We start from the raw sequence: 20,456 nt of genomic DNA on the forward strand, positions 1-20,456 counted from the left end.
ACATCATCTGATTGGATAGATAATGGGGAGCAAATCAGTTTAATTTCTTCTTAAAATTCATCTTCTTCTATAGGAAGATTATTCCCTTCCGTCCATTGAATAATTAACGAAGATGTATTGAAGACATCTGTGTATTTGACTTGATTTACATTTACCTCATTTCATGAATTTTATTCATCAGTCGCTTTCTTTGAACCTTGTTTAGAATTCATACTTCTTCTATAGGGAGATTTTACTTTTTAGCCCATTGGATAGTTAATGGGAAGACACTGATAACATCTTTGAGCCTTATTAGAAGTCATACTTCTTCTATAGAGACATGGATAATAGACATATAAGTACATCATCTGATTGGATAGTTAATGGGGAGCAAATCAGTTTGCTTTCTTCTTAGAATTCATCTTCTTCTATAAGAAAATTATTCTCTTCAGTTCATTGGATAATTAACGAGGATGTATTGAAGGAATATGTATGTATGACTTGATCATTTACATCATTTCATGAATTTTATTCATCAGTCGCTTTCTTTGGATAGTTAATGACAATACATTGACAACATCTTTGAGCCTTATTGGAAATTATACTTCTTCTATAGAGACATGGATCATAGACATATATGCACATCACCTAATTGTATAGTTAATGAGGAGCACATCAGTTTACTTTCTTCTTAGAATTCATCTTCTTGTATAGGAAAATTATTCTCTTCAGTCCATTGGATAATTAACGAGGATGTGTTGAAGGCATCTGTATGTATGACTTGATCTACATTTACATCATTTCATGAATTTTATTCATCAGTCGCTTTCTTTGAGCCTTTTTTGAATTCATACTTCTTCTATAGGGAGATTTTACTTTTTAGCCCATTGGATAGTTAATGAGAATGCATTGATAATATCTGAACCTTGTTAAAAGTTATACTTTTTCTATAGAGACATGGATCATAGATATATAAGCACATCATCTGATTGGATAGTTAATGAGGAGCAAATCAGTTGGCTTTCTTCATCTTCTTCAGTCCATTGGATAATTAACGAGGATGTATTGAAGGGATCTGTATGTATGATTTGATCTACATTTACATCAGTTCATGAATTTCTTCTTTGTAGAGACTATTTTCTTTAGTCTGTTGGTTAGTTTATGAGAAACCGGTTGACTTGATCTTCATTTACTAATCATCTTATTACTACTTAAATATATTTAGTATACCGAAAATTATTATATACTTTTTGGCTCAGTCATCAGCCCATGTATTTATATTATTCTTTAGATTAACAACTCTTCAACTCAATGAATTTTTCTAAATCTTCAACACTTATTGGACTAAATTTTCTGACAGTGAAATATTCTCTGGTTGTATATTTCAAGGCCATAATAGTGCTTTTTCTAAATTTTTTTGAACGTCTAATATCTACTTTTTGACAGGGAATGTCTTGTTTATACAGGTTTAGAATTACATTTATGTACCTGTTATTATGGCACAGTGCAGTAATAGATATATTTATCAAAACACCTTTTAAAATTGAAGCATTGCAGCACTTCTTAAATTACCTCTTAAATATTTATCAACCACCTAAGAGAGAAAACGGTAAAAATGGCCACGGGAGAATCGTACGTGGAAATAAAATAATACCTTCGGAGAATTATCAGCTGAGTGAGACGTTCCGATCCCACACGTGTCATTAGATAGTGAAAAGGGTCTGAGAACTATCCCGAACCATCGGTTAAAGCTTCAGCACGTTATAAAATATATAGTGGATGACCGGACCTTGGTTTTGGAACCCCAATTTAGGATAAATGGACTTCCCGAAAGTTGAAGTTGTTTTGTAAACTGTTATGGGCTTAAGCGCCATCAACACTTGAGTTTTGGCGCTTAACATTTCACATAATTTACTAAAGACCACCGATTTCGACTGTGGAATAGTGGAAAGCCAGAAAACTTATTAAAATTTAATTGGAGGGCGCAACCAGTTTTGCATCGTCGGCGAATTTCATCAAACTTTGAATAGGTTTCCAAAATGAACGAATTTATTTTTAGTTCTTCCACATAAAGTTGCTAATATGGTTGGGGGTGCAATTGTAAGTTGTTTTATCCGTTTTATACATCCGGAAATTATTGTTTTACTTTAATGGATAAAGTTTAACGGGGTTGCATCGCAGAATCGAATTCCATCGGTTGAAACGTTGCGTGTTGTGTGAAGGCTGAAAGGGGATGATCCGAAATTGGACAAGTGAACAAATATTGAGGTCACAATCAAAACGTTTGATGCGAACGCAAACCTTTCGTAGCTAGTCGTTGCGTCTTCAACATATAAAAGAAAAACAAGAATAATTTCCCCAGTAATAATGGTATCTCGAGAACCCTATTTAAACAGAAATATAACGAAACAAATATTACCCCAATGCGAATTCCGTTCAGTCTGGAACAATATGTGAACTTCAAGAACACAATGGTCGTGAAATTAAATTTAGATCTCCTCTCGTATTTCAGCAACGGTTTCGACACAGTGCAAAACAATTTACGGCCCGTAATTTTCGCGGAGGCATCGAATGCAGCTTTTCCCAAATTCTAATTGCAACGTGCATAAATCAGCGACCGATTGTGCAGTGGGTGTGGAACCGTGTATCTTTATGGTTGTATCTTGAAAGGGCTTTAATTTTAGACCGAACGTTGCATGCAACTCAATGTAAATGTCTACATATACACCTGAAGGTAGGTGGTGTGTTCAGTTAGTTCCTGCTAAAAGGTTCACGATGAATAATTTCAAACGATAATATTATTTGAGTTTTAATTATTTGCACAAACTTTATAGATTTTAACGGCGTGTAAGTGCAGGTAACTTTACACACGTGAACCTACAATTATTTTTATATTTTGTATATGTTAGGTGTAAAACTTCGAAAGTATATTGTTCCATTAAGCTCCCTTAAAAGAACTTGTAACTCCACCTCGATATTTCTAAAGTATAAAGCGAAGCTCTAATGCTAATATTTTAATACCGTACGTTAAATAAAATTCATAATAAATACCTTATTGTATGAGTAAAGTGCTTTCGAAAGGTTTTCGCTTTTGATGTGACTGTTGGCCTCCTCGTACCATAACTTTGATTCCTTCTTCTGACTTGTGAGCTTTACCATTGATTCGGTTCTTTGACGTTTTCTTTGATCGTCCATCGTGAAATTCTCTGAAAAAATTATGCTTGACAAAATATTGTTCAATCCACCGTGATTTTTAGAAATTAGTTTGAGCTCGTGACAAAGAAATTTGCAGTTTTTGATTGAAAAATGTACTTATGAAACTTTATACTTATCAAAACGGTTTTGTACATGTAAAACCTTTAACATAACTACATTTGTAGATTTAATTTTATTTATTCATTTAAAAGATCTAATTATTTATTCAATAAACTTTAAGTATATCTTCAGAATTTATACATTTATGTTTGTATTATATTAAATTTACATTTGTTAATTTAATTTTATATTTAAAAGGATGAAATAGTTTGTTTAATGAAACGACAACATATAGTAACATATTTTAATAATTGACCCAAAAGTTTGTTAAAAATATTTAACTATAGAAGAATTTATTTGTTCTTATTAATTGAAATATATTATAATTTTTTTATATTAAATACTAATATTATTATTAAATTAAATTATAATAATTTTACACAAATTCTAAAAAGTTTAATTATAAATTATAATTTTAACATATACTTAAATATATCATAAATATAATTTATTCAAATCAAGTATTATTGAGACAATTTTTTTCTAAAAATACAAATAAATTGAGAATTATTGTATAACTTTTTTGTTTTTGTTATTTAGTTTTTTTAATATAATTTAATGTATTCAAAAAGTACAATTTTGGTGATTTATTAAAACCTTTTATAATTAAATTCTGAAAAAAAATACAATAATCACAATTTATTCCATGTTGTCTACAAATAAATAATAAAATTTTTATTAAAACAAGTTTGTACATTTAAAAGATTTTAGATTTATTTTGTTACTTTCAATAAATCTTAAAAACATAACTAAATTAATTTATTAAATATTAATATTATTAAATTTACTTATCATAAATATTTTATTTTATTAATTAATAAAATACATCTTTGTATATAGTATGTACCCATATTTAATAAATTATATGAAAATGAGATTTATTTTTTTCAGAAAATTCTAAAAACTCATTAGAGTCTTAATTTTATTTGTTTGTTATACCTTATTGATAAATGAATTAGTTTAAAATATTTATATCAAGATATTAAAAAAATTCCTTAAAAAAATTACCTCAAAATTAGTTAAAAATTATATCACCAAAAAGTCTAATCTATTTAATATAACATACATTTTAAAAAATGTAACTATGTGACTAATTCAACGTTTTATGTAAATAAATAATAAAGTACTTTTTAAAACAATTTTGAACAAAGTAACTAAAATATTTCTTTTTGAAAGTCATTTAATTATTTTCAATAAATTCTAAAAACACATTTAATTATTTTAATTAATTAATCACTATAATAAAGATAATTTGTTCCATGTTACCTATAAGTACTTAATAAAATATTTATTTAAATAAGTTTAAATATGTCAAAGATTTTAAAGAAAATATGTTTCTTTTGGAAGATCTATTTAATTTTCAATAAATTCTAAAAGCTTATTTAATATTTAAGTTTTCAGATTTATATTAAGATTTTTTATTTAATTAATTATGCGAATATCTATTTAATATATGGATAATTTTTCAGAAAAAAATATGTATATTTTGAAGGACAAAAAATATCTAATTCAATAAAGATATAAATTTTAAATACATTGAACTCAGTTAAAATATTTTAAGGAAAATTTATTCCTTTCTTTAAAGATAATTAAGTACAACAATATTGTATACTAAAATATTGCTTTTTGAAAATAAATTATATTATTTTTATTAAATTAAAATTTAGTATTTTAATTTTCTATGGAGAAATATTTTATATATAAATTAATTACTTTAAAATATTTATATTAAGATTATTTAATTAATTATACAAATATTACATAATATATAAATATATTTTTAATAAAACTTCAGTTTTCACCAACATATTTTAATAAATAAATATCAACTTAGTTAAAATTTTAAGGACAAAAAAATCCGCTTGATATTTAAAAAGGTTATTAATTCAAGAATATTATGAATTTTGAATAAATTCAACTCATATAAAATATTTTAGGAAGAATTTATTCCATTTTTTTCCATAAATAAATAATAAAATACTCAAAAAATTGATTTAAGCAATAATTTGCATATCTCTTTGCATATAATTATGCGATTAAAAAATAAAAGTTCACAAAGCGAAACTTTCCCAGATTCCTTGTTAATTCTAAATGTTTTATGCAGCTGTTATTTGCTAACGAACTATTTTTATTACGAAAAGAAAAGAACTAAACAAACAATAAATTAAGAATACTTTCGTGCGGTTTTGTTTCTACTAAATGTCTGGTGCGTTAATTAATTACCCTCATTATTTCGTTTATTTTTTAAATTGTTAACCATTGTCGTTTACCGTATTTTCTCTTTTTGAACAACCTTAGACATACTGACATATATAAAGTATTTGTAAGGGAAATAAATAACACTATTATCCATCTCGAAATTACTTAACTCACTTGCACATTTCAAGGCGGCCTTAACATTGTACATTTTTCGTACTGGATAAACTTAATGGTGCCGTAACAAACAACCCCAAGCGACTGGAAACCTCCAAAACGGCATTTTCGATAAAAATGTTACAGACATGCAAGTGTAATAAAAAAAGCGATGACTAAAAACTTTTTATTTCGATATGTGCGTCGATAAAATCTCGTTTGATGTATGTTTAACATTTATTTCTCTATTTCTGTAACTTCGTCTCCTGTTCGAATTGATTATACATTAGGTTCTGGAGAAGCGTGTCGTACAAATATAAAGCGAATTTATCACAAAAATTTAATTTTGAGGAAGGTCGCAGAGGGATTATGCACGAAATTCGAGGTTGACAAATAATATCGAAATGATCGATTGTTAATCTCACACATGGAGTTGTATAAAAAACCTTTGCCGGCAGTTTATTTAATAAATGACAAAAAGTCGGTTGGGTTAGTCGTTTTCGGTTTCCTCGCAGAAACCACCGACGTGATTTTATTTATAGATTGCATTAAATTATTAATCCAATGAATCATTCAATTTGTCACGTCCATATATTATGCGAAAACGTATAAAAGCTTTCAGCAATTTATTAATAAAACGTCATATCAGTCATAATTATAAAATAATACGGTCTTGCAAATAGAAACTGTGAATTAATGAGCGAAATGTGGTACGTTTAATTCATCCTTTGGGTGGTTTATTAGTTAACATGTTTGTTATTTTTAGACCGGACTTAATTATGTTACTTCAGGGTGAGCTTTCTTTGTAAAATGTTTTTCAGTCAACATCAACCACACGGTTGGTAATTAAAATGTTTGTTACAAATCTACAGTGGTGGAAAAATTGACTAACCTGAAAAAAAAAATATGAAATATTGTTGTACACAAATAAATTAACTTCAAACCATACAGGAGCAGTGACAACAAATTCCTGTTGACATATTGCAAGAATTGATAGCTTCTAAGCTTAAAAGATGCTAAGCAATGATGGAAGCCAAAGGTTACATCACAAAATATTGAAATATGAGTTATTGTTAATTTCGCCTGAATATTGAGAGAATACTTCATATTTTTTTCAAACCTAACAATTTTTTTAAGTAAGTAAAAACCTGTGAATATAATGTTCAATCATTAATGGACCGATTTAGCAGTAAATTTGACTTGTAGCAGGTTAGGAAAAACATTAAGCAACATTTGTAACAAGTTAATTAATATTCCGTACTTTTTTCCACCACTGTAAATACGTTTACCTTAAAAATGAATGTTTGCCGGAGACTCAAAGAAACATCAAACATTTTCCAGTCAACTACGCGAAATGGGAAACGAAAATTCCGCAACGGATTAATTTAATGAGTAACGTTTTGCGGTAGCGCAATATTTTTATATCAACATTTTAGTGACGCGGTTACGTTATGACATCGCATTACATTTAATACATGCAATTTTGTGTCCAATCAGTGTTGTTTCAGCTATATTCCTTGTTTTAGTGTGACGTGACGTTGGCAATCAGATGTGAATTGGGTCATGACGGGCATAGTACCGAACTGTGGAGAGGGAATTAAAGTAATTTATTAAAATTGCGACCCTTAACAACAAAAAAATATGTAAAATTGCGATCCATGCATGATATTTTAAGTTTCTCAATCAATTCTTCGGTGGCAGTTTTGTCGATAAAGTATAATTCACAAGACTAACTGTCCAATTAAATTTGTTCAATAAACTTCTTTACTTATTACCAATATTAGACAAATAACATGTCTTCTTTATAATTGTCTAATTAATTAATTGCAGATAAATCTTAATTTACCAGTTAAACCTAGTTGAGAGTATATTTTAATTGTAAAAAAATATTAAACTGAATGAAAAGACTTTATGATGCCAGTTTTATCGATAAAATACTAATCATATGGTTAATTTACTTCTTAATTAATTTTTTTCGTTCACAAAAACTGTCTATTTCCTATCTTTTTTACCAGGTAAATATTCTATATTCTCTTTTAATTTTCTAATTATAAGTTTCTGAATAGATACGTTTACTTATTTTGATAACGAAACATTAATCTTTTCTTTAGGCTTTTTAATTAATTGTTTTGTGTATGTTATAATAAAAAATTTTTAAATCTTTATAGTATTAATTAATATATATTGAAAAAAATACTAGAATTTAGATGTGCTCTCAACCACTTGAACAAACAAAATATTAAATATCACTTAATAAAATACTACTAATTATTTCAGTTTCTATTAATTTAATTAATAATTTGATGTTAATTATTTTTTAGTTTACAGGGTTTTTTTTTTCAACGATCTATTTACTTTTCTTCGCCATTGTCATTTTGTCTTTATAATTGATAGTATTTTTCCCATGATAAAAAAGGGAATTAGTTTAATTAATATTTTTAAAATTACTAACAAATATATTAATCTATTTATTAATTAAAAATATTTTTTTCTTATTCACACCAAATTCTATTCACATCTCTTCCCTTCTCAAGATTCTTTGTATATAGATTACAGATTTAATCTTATATTATAATATAAGTTATAATATTTTCTTAAATACTTATATTATTTCTTAATAGATATTGAAGATATAAAATATTAAATTTTCACATACATACATTATTATAACACAGTGAACATTATGATAATTGTGTTACTAAATCTCTTGTTTTATTCAAATAAAATATTAAATAGTATTGAATAAAATACTAATTTTATAAATAATTGATATTTAATATTTTCATTTTATTTAGAAGTTTATTAAATTATTTACTTTTCATATCCATTGATACGCTCATAATCTCATTGATAATAATATAAATTAATTAAATTAGTAGTTTTAAAATATATTATTAATATATATATATATATATATATATATATATATATATATATATATATATATATATATATATATATATATATATATATATATATATATATATATATATATAAATAAATATATAAATAAATATATATATATATATATATATATATATATATATATATTAATATTTTAATACATTTGAATAATATTTTTAAAATTCACATATCTTCTCTTCAGTACAGATACAATTGTAATATTATTATATTTCTTAATTAAAATCATTAACATGAGTCATTTTTATTTCCAACTTTCTCGTTAACATTACAATATATACAATCACCGTAATGTGATAAATTGAAATAAAACTGTCTATTTCCCATATGCTTTATTAGGTAAATATGTATTTTCTATTAATTTTCTATTTATAGTATTTTCTTGTTTTTATAACAAAATATTATTTTCTTTAAGCTTTTCTTAATATTTTTTATTAATCTACGTTATAAAAATTGCATTATTAAATCTCAGGTAGTAATGAGTATAAATAAAATATTAAATGTCGCTGAATATAATTATTTATTTTTTATTAAATTAATTAATAATTTCATATTTAATTTTTAATATATAATACTTTTAACCTTTTTGTGAATTACATACATATTAAAATTGACATTTGTAGTGCCATCATATTCCTTAAGAAAAATGTATTTTTCAGGTGGATTCTAAATTTCTCAAAATTATTAGTTTGTGCTTTTTCTCAGTTAGTGAGTCTTTAACACTATAATACTTAATACGTACAAATGATGTGATAAATTAAAATTATAGATACTGCCTATTTTCTATTTGTTCTACTAGGTAAATATTTAAGATATATTTTAATTAATAATTTTACTAAAACCCTATTAATTATTTAATTTTTACTAATTTAATCTATAATTTAATATTTCATATTTATTTATTAAAAGCTCTCGTTCTAAATCAAGATGTATTATTACAATTAAAATTAAATAGTATTGTTAAAATTACTAACAATTATAATAATATCATCTTTTCTTGTTAAAAATATATTTTTCAATTTGATACGACATTCTCCTCACATCTATTCTCTTTTCAACTCTCTTATGAAGTCTTTACAGATTAAAAATGTCAATTATAATATCATATTTTTTTAACTAATACATATTTTTCAGGTTGATCTTAAAGTCCCAAAATAGCTTCTCTTCTTTTTCCAACTATCTTATGAATCCTTAACAACCGTTAACAATATTTGAACAAATAATATGATAAATTAATATTAAACTGTCTGTTTTAATAGGTAAATAGGAGTATACTATATTCTCTTTGAATTTTCTATTTATAGGTTCTGAATAGACGCGTTTACTTTTTTTAATAATAAAACATTAATCTTTTCTTTAGAATAAATAAAAAGGTTTTTCTTACACCTTTATATATTATTAATTAATAGATATTGAAAAAGATACAAAAAATAGTTCATATTTCATCCACCTTATGAAAGTTATATCTTATTCTATTCAAATTAAATGTTAAATATCATCATCATCTAATAATTTAATTTTTACTAATTTAATTTAGAACATTTTTAAAATATATTTTTTACGTTTCCATTATTTTCATGTCTTTATAATCTCATTAATAATAAAAAAAATTAGTTTAATTAATATTTTTAATTAATATATAGGGAATATATAAGGAAAAATTGGTTCATAACTGAAAAAATAGGACTACAATTACATTTGAATGATTAATTATCAATATATTATCATAAGTTAAAGTATATTTGTAAGTTTAATATCTAATTCTCTTATCCACTTTCTTGTGAATTTCACACAGATTAAAAATGACAATTTTAGTTTTTCTGGTAAATTCTAAATATCCTAAAATCATTACTTGTGCTTCTCCTCTTCGTAAAATTCTTGTGGATATTCAACACTAATATACTTAACGCAAACAAACAATGTGATAAATTATTTCCAACAGATTGTTTAAGATTAAATGTAAGTGATAAGTGCACCTATTAAATTTGAAGTGAAGCGATAACACAAGCAAACAGACGACTGATAAATGTGCTTCTGCAAATAAACCCCAACGTGCCAACTATAGCTGATAAAGTGATAATCGTATCCGATAATACAATAAATCGACCTCCGTATCAGACGGCCCCTTCCCTCATAAGCTTCGCTTACCAATATGAATGGGAGGAACAGGACAGAAACCGATAAATTATCAACGTCTACAATTCGGCGACCGAGGAAACCGGGGGTGGAAGCGGACGGACAGAGATCCCATAAGGAATCGGCGGCAACTGATTACGGAAACGGCCGCAAACAAAACCTCAGGTCGCTCAGGCCTCCGTCGCGACGTTTTTACCTCGTCGACGTCTCGTGTTTCGTTAACAGGTTGTCGGCAACGCACCGTTGGGATGTTTGTAGTATTCAACGAGGACTCATTAATCGATAGTCAATTTGTGTCACCTAAACTTTTCTAACACGTTCATGGTTGAGAAAAATGTGTCTCGTACAAAGTATTTAGTTTTTAAATTAAATTTTTAAATCTATTGTAAACAGATATCTTAAAATTTCAATATTTTTTGTATATTATTTGAATTTTAATAATTATTTAGATTCTTTAGATTCTTTCTTTAGATTCTTTAGATTCTTTAGAATCTTTAGATTCTTTAGATTCTTTAGATTCTTTAGATTCTTTAGATTCTTTAGATTCTTTAGATTCTTTAGATACTTTAGATTCTTTAGATTCTTTAGATTCTTTAGATTCTTTAGATTCTTTAGATTCTTTAGATTCTTTAGATTCTTTAGATTCTTTAGATTCTTTAGATTCTTTAGATTCTTTAGATTCTTTAGATTCTTTAGATTCTTTAGATTCTTTAGATTCTTTAGATTCTTTAGATTCTTTAGATTCTTTAGATTCTTTAGATTCTTTAGATTCTTTAGATTCTTTAGATTCTTTAGATTCTTTAGATTCTTTAGATTCTTTAGATTCTTTAGATTCTTTAGATTCTTTAGATTCTTTAGATTCTTTAGATTCTTTAGATTCTTTAGATTCTTTAGATTCTTTAGATTCTTTAGATTCTTTAGATTCTTTAGATTCTTTAGATTCTTTAGATTCTTTAGATTCTTTAGATTCTTTAGATTCTTTAGATTCTTTAGATTCTTTAGATTCTTTAGATTCTTTAGGTTCTTTAGATTCTTTAGGTTCTTTAGGTTCTTTAGATTCTTTAGATTCTTTAGATTCTTTAGATTCTTTAGATTCTTTAGATTCTTTAGATTCTTTAGATTCTTTAGATTCTTTAGATTCTTTAGATTCTTTAGATTCTTTAGATTCTTTAGATTCTTTAGATTCTTTAGATTCTTTAGATTCTTTAGATTCTTTAGATTCTTTAGATTCTTTAGATTCTTTAGATTCTTTAGATTCTTTAGATTCTTTAGATTCTTTAGATTCTTTAGATTCTTTAGATTCTTTAGATTCTTTAGATTCTTTAGATTCTTTAGATTCTTTAGATTCTTTAGATTCTTTAGATTCTTTAGATTCTTTAGATTCTTTAGATTCTTTAGATTCTTTAGATTCTTTAGATTCTTTAGATTCTTTAGATTCTTTAGATTCTTTAGATTCTTTAGATTCTTTAGATTCTTTAGATTCTTTAGATTCTTTAGATTCTTTAGATTCTTTAGATTCTTTAGATTCTTTAGATTCTTTAGATTCTTTAGATGCTTTAGATTCTTTAGATTCTTTAGATTCTTTAGATTCTTTAGATTCTTTAGATTCTTTAGATTCTTTAGATTCTTTAGATTCTTTAGATTCTTTAGATTCTTTAGATTCTTTAGATTCTTTAGATTCTTTAGATTCTTTAGATTCTTTAGATTCTTTAGATTCTTTAGATTCTTTAGATTCTTTAGATTCTTTAGATTCTTTAGATTCTTTAGATTCTTTAGATTCTTTAGATTCTTTAGATTCTTTAGATTCTTTAGATTCTTTAGATTCTTTAGATTCTTTAGATTCTTTAGATTCTTTAGATTCTTTAGATTCTTTAGATTCTTTAGATTCTTTAGATTCTTTAGATTCTTTAGATTCTTTAGATTCTTTAGATTCTTTAGATTCTTTAGATTCTTTAGATTCTTTAGATTCTTTAGATTCTTTAGATTCTTTAGATTCTTTAGATTCTTTAGATTCTTTAGATTCTTTAGATTCTTTAGATTCTTTAGATTCTTTAGATTCTTTAGATTCTTTAGATTCTTTAGATTCTTTAGATTCTTTAGATTCTTTAGGTTCTTTAGATTCTTTAGATTCTTTAGATTCTTTAGATTATTTAGATACTTTAGATTCTTTAGATTCTTTAGATTCTTTAGATTCTTTAGATTATTTAGATACTTTAGATTCTATAGATTCTTTAGATTCTTTAGATTCTTTAGATTCTTTAGATTCTTTAGATTCTTTAGATTCTTTAGATTCTTTAGATTCTTTAGATTCTTTAGATTCTTTAGATTCTTTAGATTCTTTAGATTCTTTAGATTCTTTAGATTCTTTAGATTCTTTAAATTCTTTAGATTCTTTAGATTCTTTAGATTCTTTAGATTCTTTAGATTCTTTAGATTCTTTAGGTTCTTTAGATTCTTTAGATTCTTTAGATTCTTTAGATTATTTAGATACTTTAGATTCTTTAGATTCTTTAGATTCTTTAGATTATTTAGATACTTTAGATTCTATAGATTCTTTAGATTCTTTAGATTCTTTAGATTCTTTAGATTCTTTAGATTCTTTAGATTCTTTAGATTCTTTAGATTCTTTAGATTCTTTAGATTCTTTAGATTCTTTAGATTCTTTAGATTCTTTAGATTCTTTAGATTCTTTAGATTCTTTAGATTCTTTAGATTCTTTAGATTCTTTAGATTCTTTAGATTCTTTAGATTCTTTAGATTCTTTAGATTCTTTAGATTCTTTAGATTCTTTAGATTCTTTAGATTCTTTAGATTCTTTAGATTCTTTAGATACTTTTCTTTAGATTCTTTAGATTTTTTAGGTTCTTTAATTTCTTTAGATTTTTTAGGTTCTTTAATTTCTTTAGATTCTTTACATTTTTTACATTCTTTACATTATTCGTATTTTTAAGATTCTTCAGTTTCTTTATATTTTTCAGATTCTTTAGTTTATTCATATTTTTCAGGTTATTCATATTTTTCAGATTCTTCAGTTTTTTCAGATTCTGTAGACGTTTTAGATATTTATATTTTTTTATTTCTTTGGTTACACATTTTTTAATGTAAGAGAAATTTATTCACTGAAATATAAAGTTTCATCAAACATAAATCTTCGGTCAATTAATTTTAATATATTCTTAATTGCTTTGTTTGCTTTGTTGTAAGATTCATCATAAATCAGCATTAATTAACATCCTCTCTGCAACTGAAGCTCGTTAATCCGCCATTTGGTCAGTAAACCGTCAGGCAGAAAAAAAACGGAGTAAAACGCAATTTGATCCAGATTGATTTATAATTTCCCCTAGGTTGGGAAGTAGCAACTGGCACGAAGCAATCTGAGGAAATTATGGCCGGATGGAGCCATCTCGATCTATACAGTTGCATTGCATTGCAAATCAATTCGACGAGGGAAATTATACTGAGGCAACCGCGGTGAAATTATTAAGCGGTGTATTTTAATCCTGTCTGGAGTATTCGACTGTGAACACGAAGATTGTAATCTGAATTGAATATTAATAAGATCCAATCGATTCGTATGTTGTTGTGTGAACAACCGAATTTTGTGAGTACAATGTGGGATTACGAATGAATTGTGGGTTTGGATTTTTGTTTTGCATTGTTTATTGCTGTGGTGACTCACCAAAAATTAATGTGAAATTTAATACTTACAAAATGTAATTAACTTTATGACACCTGTTTGTACACATGTTAATGTATTTCTGAACATTGAAGTTGAAACAATGAAACACTTATTTGTTTAAACTAGTAACATGATGAAAGGTCAAATTATATTCGTTTTATTCAATATGAAATCATGTTTTTATTTGAAAGCAATAAACCGCATGCGATGTCGACATATCAAACGAAAATCAATAGCATTTCTGGTTATCACAACAAATTTCAAATGATGGTTAATTACTGCATATCAGAAATTAATGTCAGTGGGTATATTTATCATTTGGATTATATTAAGTATTTAATGAATAAAGCAATTTATTAAACAAATAGTTCTCTGATAACTACATTTTATTAAACTTTTGCACTTTTTTTAATAAAAGCACTTAATTTTTAATCATAAAAGCTTTAAAATGATGTTTCAAACTTGAATTATATTTAATGTTTAATCTATGTTATTATATGTATAAATATTACATTTAACTTTCCTAGTTTACTTCTTAGAATTGCCTAGTCTATTCACAGTTGTCGTTAAATTAAATTATATCGATAATTGGAAACAGGAGCCAGTTTATTTAATTACAGATGACATTGCCCACTGTTCAGTTTCAGCATTTCAATTATTCGACAGAAATCTGTAAATCACATAGTGAACAGTTTTATAGATTTCCCCTCATGGTGAAAGCAGTAAATTAAATGAAACCCTAGCTTTGTGGCCAATAAATAATCCTTGTAGATCATTGAACATTGACGTTCATTAATAGTTTAGGATTTCTAGTGATTTGTCGTAATCACGACGAATTGGCCCCTCTAATATTCTTATTAAATCATTGTCCTGGTTTTTCTCATACTTTAAACTAAATAAAACCAAAATTTTTACAAAAAAACTTTATTTTCTTTAATTTAGTTTTTAATGTATAACATTTATATAATTATTAAAATATTATAATCAATTGCTTTCAAAAATAGTAACATATATTATTCTACACATTTTGTAAAATTTATTATGAATATATTCCCTTTATAAATTTACATATATGCCCTTTTTAAATTGAAATGAGAACAGTCCATTATTACATTATTCTTCTCACTACTTGGGCTGGTCCTTTTTTTAATAAACAATATATAAATCTAAATCAGTTCTAAAATTTTAACTATAACATTGTATAATTTACTATCCATCTAATACAAAATATAAATTGATTAAATAATCAGTCTTAAAAATTAGGTAAATACCGTTTAACCAAATATGAAATTATCTTAATCAATCTAACTTAAAGTTCTATGAACTGTAACTTTAGCCTGGAAAGTTCTGTCGTCTTCATCATCATCATCATCATCATCGTAATTTCTTCGAATGGTCGGTAAGCTGTTTCTGTATTTAAAAATGTCGTTCTCAGGATTCCCTCGAGGTTTCATCCTGCTTCCAAACCTCAACAATCTGTTGGTTTTAGAATCGGGAGGCAAGACTTTCAGAACAGTTTCCAGCAGTTTGGCTTGCTTTTCTGGAGAAGTTGGATTGTTTATAATAATCATGGCGTTGTGTTTCCTTTCCAGTGCCGCGTTTTTCTTCATCAGTTGTTTGGCTTTCTTGTTCAGTAGGTCTTGAGCTTCCGGGTAGGCAGCATTTAAGTCTGCCTTACTTAGGACAAATAAATTTGAATAACCTTGTGATCTGTAATATAATTATTAGAACTAAATTACATTGTTAAATAATTGGATTACCGAACGTCTGCAGTTCTCCTGTTCATCCCAGGAATGCCAAGCAGACTGATTTCACCAAACACTGATCCTTCTGATAGGGTTGCCAGGACTTCATCCTGTTTGAGACCGATTACTTGTACTTTTCCTGACTGGATTATGTACATTTCTTTTCCAACATCCCCTTTCTTACAAACTATATCACCTAGAATACATGAATTTGTTATAAATATTCATTGCACAGCTGTTTACAACAGTTTACCTGGCAAATAAATAACCGACTTGAGCTGAAGAACTAGTTCCCTAAGTAATGCCTCATCACAATCAGCAAAGAGTTTCACTTTGCTTAAAGTTTGTATGTGCACATTAATTGCAATATCAGTTTTCATTTTGTGCGGCAGACAGTCCATTATTGTATTTTCGTCTGAAAGAAACATAATATCAGAAAATCAAATAATATACAATTCGTTCTTTGTTATTCCTTGAACCAGTTAATCGATCTTAATATTGTATGTTGTAACGTGCCGTGTTTAAAAGCGATTCACATTAATTTCAGAATGTCAAACTCGAAAGACATCACGCAAACTTAATTGTGTCTTCTACTTTATTAGGTTGGTTAATTGCTTTCCATAATACAATTGAGGAACTATAAATAACAATTATCATTTGCATGTTTAAAACCAGGTACATCATAAATTCTTCCTTTTATAAACCCGAATTAATTATACTCCTGTTCTATAAACTAATACTGGGGGTACAAATTAATTGAAAATAAATGGCTGTTTTCTTGAATATGTGCTAATATTAGAAATAATAAAGTTATCCTTGAAAAGTATTGATTTCCCTTAAGTTTTAAAATTAACTGCATTAATTCAAATTCTTACCAAGGGTGTGTTGAGTCTCCCATGTGTAATTAAACCATAATTGCACCCTTCGTTGCATATCTTGTGGCAGATTCAATCTACGCATGTATTCCAATGTTTCGTCCACCAGTTTCCTATATTCAGTCTTGGATCTTTGAGCTGTCGAGAAAATATCTCGTATTTGACCAATTAACAGAGCAAAAACAAAGACACCCATCAACCACGAGAACGTCATGAACATGTATTCTATTTCTTGCGTCGGCTTAGGATTTTTTCCTATGGAGGTCGCAGTTTTGGTGGCAAAATAAAAGCATTTGATATAGGCACTTCCGTTTCCGCTGTATACGAAGTTATTAGTGCCAATTCCTTCCCAGTCAGAGAAGGCATAATAAGCACAAGCATTGAGGTGGATTAAGTACATCATGTACATCAGAGTTCTGGTGATTCTTATGACGTAGGGATTGGCTAGAAGTTTGTCTACGTAGCTGAAAAATTCCCAGAAAGTGTGCATCTTGAAGAAACGTGGAAAGCGCAGTATTACGAACTCTGGGCCAAGCAGGAAGTAAAGTAAATCCAAGGGTGTTAGGGATATTAGGTCCAGCTGCAACAAAACAGGTTACATGAGTTTGTTTTATGAATATTGTTTACACTATTGATTGGTTGCTACACTAAAGAAGGCAAACATAGGGACGTGATGTTTTAGATGTAAAGATTTTGCCAGTACCAATTCCATTACCTTGAAATGTTTGTTTTTGATGTAATTCATCCTAAGCGACCGCCTTTCCGTGACCCAGAACCCTTCGTTCAAATATTTAACCCTCGGCTGTATTATAATCATATCGACAATGTAAATAAAATCGGCTATATAATCGAACGTCATCCATATAGCTCTATTATCCTTTGTTTGGTAAGGGAACGTGCTCCTCAAGGGGATTACCCATGCATTGTACAGCACGGCCATCGCCGCGAATGACATCCAGGTCATATATGTTTTACCTGGAATTTTACAGTAAATTTAAGTAATTGGTTGGTTATTACATGAATGTTTACTTGCCGTTGGGGTCGATGATTTTCTCATCTAATCTCCTTAATAACGATCGTCCTTTAAAGATGATTTCATCATCTTCGATGTATTTATCCGAGAATGAGATGCTGGGTTTGGGTTTTAGTGGCACAGGTGTGTGCTCTATAGTTTCTCTGCTGCTGATTGATGATGGGGTGGCAGGAGCGTCGATTTTTTCTCTCGCGGCTTGAGCTCTGGACGAAAAGGCGGACACCAAATGCCTTATTCTGTCTTGAATAAACTGTTGGTTGGCGTTCCTGAAACCCACCAAGTTACCCCCTAGGGAAAATATTATTTAAATCACTTACGCATTAGACGAGCTGGATGAAGCAGAGTTAACTCTGTCACTATTGTCACTTATTGTTTTGTTACCATTTAAACTGGGGCTGCTTTTCGGCAAAGCTGGAAGAACTGGTTGATTATCGTGGATTGGTTCACCAAAATTGTCCTCAACCGTTCCGTTACTTTGTGGGGTGGCTGATGGATTTGAAGACACTAATCTTATTACGTGGTTCCGTTCCATGTTTGAATCGCACCATGAAGATGAAGATCTGGCCATAGGTTTGCCACTTACTTGGTTAAGACTGAATCTTTCGGGATAAACCATGCTCTATTGGAAACACATCTTAATCAGATTTTATCTTGGCAACTTGCAACTAATCCGCGAATTATGCGTTGGCAATTCTTAATTACAATTAATATTTAAATGTTACATCAGTCTATTATTACACTTACAAAGGTCAATCCGGAAGCTCTTTTGTCTCTGTTTCAATGTTTATCTGTACTCACCTCTAATTTATTTAACAATTGAATTAATAACAACACATTTTATACAGTTATCTTTTATATTTTAATAAGAAAAGTTTCTTGATGTTGATTGAAATTAAATGTACATTCATCCTCCCCTCACAACTTCCACCACAAAGTTAACCTGTGCCAACCAAAACAAAACTGACCAATTGCATCATTCGCGGAACACTGTGATTTACCTCCACCAATAGCGTTTTAATAAGGAGAGCCATTAAGCTTAAGTAATTGAAAATCGCTTGGCTGGTATGAGTGTGCGGTTTACCTTTTTGAAGCGGTGGTAAATGTTTTCCATTTCTGAGAGTGGTTTTAGCGCGCGTTGCGTGTCATCCGTGACAATACTGAAGGCAGGAGAGACGGATGCCGCCCAATCCCGTTCGAGCAGGACCGTAGTCCTGCGGGAAGGTATGAGCGGCGGCTTATCGATCCTGTTACACTGTGTGGTTGACAAATGGACAGCAGGAAAATTGTTGAGCAGGACTTGTTGATCTATTAAATGTCCATACAAGAAATTGACACTACATACAATAACCGTTTGTTTCTCTATAAAATTAATTTGAGGATTACATTATACATTTAGGTGAAATAAAGATTGTACCAATCGGTAATATATTCTTAAAAATTTTGTACATTAATTTTATTTTAACTTAAATATTCTAAATAAATATGCAATATTAGTTATCTACTGTTTTTTATCACCAATCATCAAAGTACGGATCTGAGTCAGATATATTTCAGTAATTCCGATTGATTATATAGATAGATAGAGTAAATATGTATAATTAATTTTAGCCTATTTGAATAATGGAACTATTAATTATCAAATTAATAAATACATTGCTATTTGTATTTAATTTCAGCATTATAATTATGAAAAATATTAAATCATAAAGTGTATATTTATTTTTATATTTACATATTTAATAATGTTAAGTAAAATTTATGACAATTAAATATATTTATTTTATATTTAAAAAATTATAATAGAATATCTATTATTCAAAAAATGACATATTGGTATTGAAATTTAAAAATAATTTGCTGATAATTACATACACATACATAATACATGAATTGTTTATTTATTTCATGGGATGAAAGTGTATAGAAATAAATAAGTTGAATAACAAGAAAGTTTATATGAAATGTTGATACAAAGAAGAAAATTGTAGGAAATTTATGTTGGTTTAAGCATTTTTTCATAGATGACGCAACTCTTGATTAGTTCAATATTTCAAATAGTGGTGACCACAGAAATAGCAAATGCAATAAAAATATTTTATTAAGAATTTATTTAAATTATAATGATAATTACTCGATGATCTTCCTACAATTATTCATTTCATATTCATTTCTAAATAATTTCTATTCAACCGTTTGAAATTAAATTCCATAATATTTCAATTGGGCTTAGATTCGGACTTTGTGGTGGCCAGTCGAGAGCTTCAAATCTCTGTGGTCAAATGAAGCCCCATCCACTAACAATCATGTCGCACTCCTTGAACTAACTTCAGAAAGCCTTTAATTTCAGTTGTTGATAAGTTTCGAATATTTTTTGAGATTTTAGTTATCCAGTCACCCATTTGGCTAATTTTTCTAAATTT

General features: G+C 27.6%; 1 protein-coding gene across 1 annotated transcript; it reads right to left on the reverse strand.

Moving 5' to 3' along the window:
* Window positions 1–15,341: 15,341 nt before the first annotated feature.
* Window positions 15,342–19,160, reverse strand: LOC109595984 (cyclic nucleotide-gated cation channel beta-1). Its single transcript, XM_020011433.2, has 8 exons — window positions 19,118–19,160; window positions 18,354–18,655; window positions 18,037–18,302; window positions 17,719–17,978; window positions 17,004–17,583; window positions 16,382–16,543; window positions 16,144–16,324; window positions 15,342–16,093 (listed from the first exon to the last, which is right to left on the reverse strand). The coding sequence occupies exons 1-8, from the start codon at window positions 19,145–19,147 to the stop codon at window positions 15,688–15,690; spliced, it is 2,187 nt and encodes a 728-aa protein (XP_019866992.2). The 5' UTR covers window positions 19,148–19,160; the 3' UTR covers window positions 15,342–15,687.
* Between the last annotated feature and the right edge of the window lie 1,296 nt (window positions 19,161–20,456).

Source organism: Aethina tumida, chromosome 4, assembly GCF_024364675.1.
Source record: "Aethina tumida isolate Nest 87 chromosome 4, icAetTumi1.1, whole genome shotgun sequence".
In the NCBI taxonomy this organism is placed as follows: Eukaryota; Metazoa; Arthropoda; class Insecta; order Coleoptera; family Nitidulidae; genus Aethina; species Aethina tumida.

Coding starts and splice junctions, on each gene's coding strand:
- LOC109595984 (XM_020011433.2), bottom strand. CDS start 19,147: ATGGAAAACATTTACCACCGCTTCAAAAAG. Junction 18,303..18,353: donor TCATCCAGCTCGTCTAATGC/GTAAGTGATTTA, acceptor GGTGGGTTTCAG/GAACGCCAACCAACAGTTTA. Junction 16,544..17,003: donor GGAGACTCAACACACCCTTG/GTAAGAATTTGA, acceptor TGTTTCTTTCAG/ACGAAAATACAATAATGGAC.